This window comes from Vombatus ursinus, unplaced genomic scaffold, assembly GCF_900497805.2.
Source record: "Vombatus ursinus unplaced genomic scaffold, bare-nosed wombat genome assembly UNPS02014959.1, whole genome shotgun sequence".
NCBI classification, from domain to species: domain Eukaryota; kingdom Metazoa; phylum Chordata; class Mammalia; order Diprotodontia; family Vombatidae; genus Vombatus; species Vombatus ursinus.
Genome location: NW_020954737.1, coordinates 4386293 through 4392292, shown reverse-complemented (window position 1 = coordinate 4392292; position 6000 = coordinate 4386293). Strand labels below are relative to the sequence as shown.

The following is a 6000-nucleotide window of genomic DNA, read 5'->3' as shown; positions in this document are numbered from 1 at the left end:
TTCCCAATAAATAATTCATTTATTTCCTAAGTTTTCAGTCTACACTAGTTTTTTTTTTTAATCTGAGCATTCAATTCCACAAGTGTTCATTTAAGAGACGATCTTGCCACCAGCCAGATTCCTTCTACAAGGCTGACAAATAGGAGAAAGGCACGCTATGGGGACACCCAAGGAAATGGACGTGTCCTTTGGACACTTCACTTCACGGGGGCTCCACCGGCTGCATCCCCAGCTCTCCCCAACACGCACTCTTTACCCTCGCAGCAAACAGAAACACCGCGCTCTTGCCCCACCCCTAAGGGGCAGCGTCGCCCTCCTCGCAGATTTGGAGAGCAAAGCCACGCCCCCTCGCCCCACTGCTGCCCGCTTACCAGAGAAAATACGGTAAGCTGGGGGAGAAGCCCTAAAGGCTGCCAGTGCTAGGCGAGGGAAGCATTGGCTTCCAGTCCAGCCTCAGCCTCCTGACTATCCAGGGGAAGGCGGCCTTTTCCCCCCTGTGAACCTCAGTTTCCCTCATATGTAAATTGGGGGGGGTCGGTCTCGAGAATTCCAAAGGCCCCTTTTCCACTAGACTTTCTGTGATTCTACGGTTCTCAAGCCCTCCCTCGATTCAGCCCAACGGACACGAAAAGAATAAAACAAAAGATTAGAGGGTACAAAAGTCCTCGCTGTCATCCTCTTTACTTTCAGGAAGCAGAGATACCTCCCCGTGGTGGGGATTGACATTAACCAACCGCTACAGCGAGCGCAAGGCCCGAGTGACAGGTGGCCTAACTGGGTCAAATGCAACACTGCTGAGGTCTGGAAGGGGTGAGACTACATTCACTTGCCCTCATCTAATATGGCGCTCCGGGAAGTGGCAGCTATGGCAAAGGGGGGCAGGGCTACAGAAGAGCGTCGTTCGCCTCGATTCGAAGTGGCGCGAACAGTAGAGAAGACCAGGGAGAGGGCCTCGCGGGTCAGCTGCCCTGATCAAAGATGGCGTCCGCGGCGCTCTTTCTTTCCCTTCCCCCCTCCACCCTGAGCGCTCCACCCCGGGCCCTTCTCGTCACTCTGGCCCCGCCTCCCACTCTCCGAGGCCCTCCACCTACCCGTCGCTGGGCCGGGCGCACTCAGTGGCGCGTTCTCTTCGCCCGGGGCAGGTAGGGATCGGCTCTTTGGACATGGCGGCGGCGGCGGTGGCGTCGGGGTCTTCAGCGACTGGGACGAAGGGAAATGGAAGCGGTGGCCGGGTTGGGCCCAGTGAAGCCGGCGGGCCGCGGAAGAAGAAGGGGCCGGGGCCCCTGGCTACCGCGTACCTGGTCATCTACAATGTAGTGATGACTGCGGGGTGAGGAGGGGAAGGGGGCACAGGTGACCGGACAGGGTGGGGGTGGGAGGAAAGGTTGAACCGGGGCGGGGGGGGGGGGGGGGTCCCCGGGGGGGGGGGGGGCCCGGGGGGGGGGGGGGGCGGGGGGCGGAATGCCCCCGCCCCCCCCCCCCCCCCCCCCCCCCCCGGGGCTCCTGCAGCGAGGAGATCCGCGCATGCATAGCTAGGCTTGAGGCTGCAGTCTCAGCCTGGACTTAGGGATCACCGGATCCCGTAGGGCGGGGGGCTGGGCTTGGAAGGGACCGACACGGGATTTGGGCAGATAGCTGGGGGTGGGTTTTATTCTAGGGGGAGGGAGCACCGAGAGCAAAGAACCGACAGTGAGTGAAAGGTCTGGGAATGTACTGAGCCAGAGTTTACTTAATAGGGAATTATAATAATTATTAATAATTACAACTAATTATAACAATAATTAGAGGAAATTGGGGAGATGAGTCAGGAAATGTCTGTTGAAAACCGATGGTGGAAAACCTGGAATGAATGACATACTGAGGAGTTTGGACCTCATTTAGGAAACGCAGGGGAAACCATCGATTGAAGTAGGAGAAAGAAGTGGTTATTTTGACCTGGGTGTGTAGAATGGATCCCAGAGGAGGAAAGCTGGAGATGAACAGACCTGTTGAACAGCTGTTGTGCAAAAACAAAGTATTTAAGGGTCTGGGTGGGGAGTGGCAGGTGGTGAATGTGAGAGACCCATCAGAGAGGATATTTAGTTGTATTGGGAAAAGGAAGCTGTCCTTCTGTAGGTGATGGGTAGCCGAGTATATTAGGAGGCATATGCAAAAATAAAATTCCCACCGGAGCTGGTGTTGGGGAGGAAGAAGGTTTAATATATGTAGAACTTTTTTTTTTTCCTTGTCTTCTCTGTATGGGAAGGGACTGAGGCTTATCAGTGTAAAAAGGGCCAGAGAGGAGTTTAAGGCGTTCAGATTTTAGCTCAGTGGTCAGAAGGGAATCTTCATGTTATAATCTGGAGTATGAGTTTGGGGATTGGGGGGGGTTAGGGGGAGTGTCTTCAACTGGGAAGAATTTGAGTAGGTGGAGAGAAATTAACCTGTTACCAGGATGTCAATAATTTACATTCATACTCTTGGGAAGTGTTAAAACTTAAAAAAAATTTAGTCCTCAAAGGACCCAGTACAATGCTTTGCACATACTTTGTACTTAATGATTATTACCATTATACTTGGTACCTAATGAATGCCTGATTTTGAAAAAAAAATCCTTTAAACATTTAAAGAGACCTTAATTTTTTAGTATTCTTAAAATGTCATTGATTCAGTCTAATGAAGGAAAGATTGCTGGATTAGTAAAAAGTCTAAATATAGATTATACTTAAAGTAGTAAAGTTTTATTACTTTAAAGGTACAATAGTCAAAATAGACTGAAATGTTCTCAGAGATTTCTAGAAAACTTTAATGAACAGGCAGCATATCAATTTGTGGATTTGGAAGTAATTAAGGATCCTTTAAAACCATTATTTTGCTGTTAATTTCCTTTGTTCCTCAGTCTTTGAAAGTCTACTTCAACCCTGTTTGGGCAGATTTGAATCACTATCATAGGAATGAAGAGGTTTATCCTGGCCATCGGATTTAAGAGCATCTGTATAGATGAACAAAGCAGGCCAGCCACACAGGAATGGCGACAGTGACAGCTGCTGTCCTGCCACTGCCCAGTGTCCTTTCTCTGGCTTTTCCAGAGCGGTCTCTGCAGCTGGGCATCGGATGCATGCTTCTCTTGATGAATCAGTTATTAGGCTTCTGCCCAGAGCTACTTGCTAGGTAGGAGGGTTAGTTGAAGGTGGACTGGGGAAAGGACTGACCTTTATTTGTCCCAGTGGGGTTTCCATCTGGTTGATAGTGAGCTAGACCAAAGTGTTTACATTAAATCAGCTTTTCTTCCAGTATCAATACTCAGGATAAAAAATATTTTATCCAATTTTACAATTTTTCTTGGCGTCAAGTACTGATGTTAATATTATTTCTTATTACTTTTCATTGCAAATATACTATGGTTTTTGTGGTCTGGCCAAAGAACTTCCACAGCTTCCCTTTCACTTGCAGCTCTCTATTTCATAATATTGTTTCTTTGGGAAAATGCATTGTGAATTAAAAGCAACTGATTTCTAAATGAACATTTGGAATTCTACTAATTCCTAATTTGGAAACTACCAGATTTCTTCAGTAAGTAGTAAAATCATGGACTCAAATCACTTATGAACATCATTATTTGACAGATAAGAAGACTGAGGCCTGAAGAGGTAAAGTGATTTGTCCAAGGACACACAGGTAGTTGGTGATCATTGGTCACTTGGCAACATGTCCCTACCAACAAGGGAACATTACCACCTACAACATGGCACTGACTGTCTGTGTACATAACATGAGCATTTCTAAATTAAAAATAAATTTATTTTGTTTCTCAGATTTTTTTTTAAAGTACGTTGTCAACAAATCCTTTTTCCAAAAATGGAAACTTTTTAATAGCAGTATCTGAAATATAGGAACCTGGGCCTGGCACTCTAACTTATGTCTCATTACTCCTCTCAAGCCTGACTACACTCCACATTTTCCTTCCTCTCTGTTCATACTCTTTCATCCACCTGGAATATCCTCCTCAAATTCTGGCTATTAAAATCCTGTCCTCTAAGACTCAACTGAGATACTACCTCCTTTATGTAGCTTCTTTTGATCTCTCCCTAAGATTGATGTGATTTCTCCCTCCTCAGATCCTCTATAGCACTCTGTAACTTTATTACAGCACATATTAAATTTCTACTAAATGATACATTCTGTGAAGTCATGGACAGTTTTGTTCTTTCTCATGCTCCACAGCTCCTAGCACAGTATATAGTAGCTGCTCAATAAATATGTATTTTAAAAGAAATCAATGAGTGCTTTTTGTTTTTACATCAGTCATTTCTGGATATACCCAGTAAATCTCCTGCAAATAATTTTCTCCAATGTTACAAGAGGAAAGTCAAGCCATATGTTAGAATTATAGGCTGAAGGATCATAGATTTAAAGTTGGAAGAGATCTTAGAGACCCCTTATTTTATAGATAAGGGAACTGAAGCCAAAAGAGATTAAGTGACTTACCCGGGGTCACCCAGGAAGAGGTTAAGTGACTTGCCCAAGTTTAAGAAGTACCTAAAGTAGTCTTCCACTTCTGGTCGTCCTCACTCAAAGCCATTGTGGAAGAGGCTTTTTGGTCTAGTCTTTTGGGCCTAGGTTGGTCATTACAATTACTCAGCAGTCTTTGTGTTCTTTTTGTTTACAGGATTGTAATTCCTGGTTATATTATTCTTCTGGTCCTGCTTAACTTCTCTCTGGATAAGTTTATAAAAACTATTTCTCCAGATTCCTCATATTAGTCATTTTTCAGGGCACAATTTTTCATTTCATTCTTATACCACAGTTTGACCATTCCCCATTCTAGGCTTTGAGCGAGGACTTGACAGGCTGTCCTAGGAGCACAGTGCATGGGCCTTTGTGCCTGAGCTTTGTGACACCTGTTATTTTTGGCTGCTCAGATGCCTTTTAAAAAAACTTTCAGATATTTATGTATTAATTAAAATTGCTGGTTAAATGAATTCTTGGGTGATATGCTACCGAAATTGCATTTACATGCTTGTTTAGTGTAGATGGTTGTGTGTGGTGTTTGAATTTTTCTAGAGATGTTTATATTTCAAGGAAACTACAGTGAAATATTGCCTGTTTTGCAAAAATAGTCCAGGAAATAAAATACTATAATTGATTTTATTTTGGACTACAAATTAACTGAATAAGAGTTATATGTCCCATTCTCCTCCCTCCCCATTTAAATTTTAGTGAAGTACAAATAATAAAATCTGACTGGGAGAGAAAACCAAGTACATTTGGTAAAAAATGAATTTTCTTGAGATATATCCTTAGATATGCATTCAAGAAATTATATTTAAATGATGATAGGAAATGCTTTGTGCCAGTTTTCTCCTTTTTTGCTGTTATTAATGTGGTATATCTGACAGCAGCTCAACAGGGTCATAGCTACTACTATGCAGTAACCACTGAGCAGCAGAGCTCCATGAACTCTGGTTTGCAACGAGACTACAGAACTTAGGAACCTCCTCTCCCCCCCCCCCCCACAACTGCAGCTCTAATAACCCCCAGGAGAGACTTTTCCATCTTCGAGCATTCATGCCACTGGGTCTATAAAAGATCACTGAGGTCTTTTTTGTGTGTGGCTTTTTTAATCTCGTTGCTTCTCAGCAAAGCTACACCTATCTCTCCGGGATACCTCTTAGTGAGAGCACCCTAATGAGCTTGTATTGAGAATCATTTTGCCAAGGAGCCCAAGCCTGATGGGGACCAGCCCTTTTATGTTCCCCTTTGTTGCGCGTATGCAGGTTTCCTTCTAAGCCGATGTCACAGGCTTTGGTGGGGAACAGTTTGTGTCTATAGCAGAGTATCAGTTGGCAGCCCACTGATCTATATGGGGTCAAGAAAGAAGGCAGGGGAGTCCAGAGCAGGTTACTAGAAGCAGAGAATGCTGATGGAGGATTCATCCTATGTGAGAATGGAGTTTTGAGCCTTGGACCTTGACAGGAAAGGGCATTGCTGGAGAAGGTACCTCACAGAGTAACCAGTGTG

At 44.8% G+C, this 6000-nt stretch overlaps 1 protein-coding gene across 1 annotated transcript in view; it reads left to right on the top strand.

The window, feature by feature from the left end:
- The first annotated feature begins 1136 nt into the window (after positions 1-1136).
- HACD2 (3-hydroxyacyl-CoA dehydratase 2) overlaps positions 1137-6000 on the top strand; it is a 96078-nt gene continuing 91214 nt past the window's right edge. Inside the window, exon 1 of the mRNA XM_027845130.1 lies at positions 1137-1330. Within this exon, the coding sequence (XP_027700931.1) occupies positions 1164-1330 (167 nt within the window). The 5' untranslated portion in view covers positions 1137-1163. The remainder of the gene's footprint in view (positions 1331-6000) is intronic.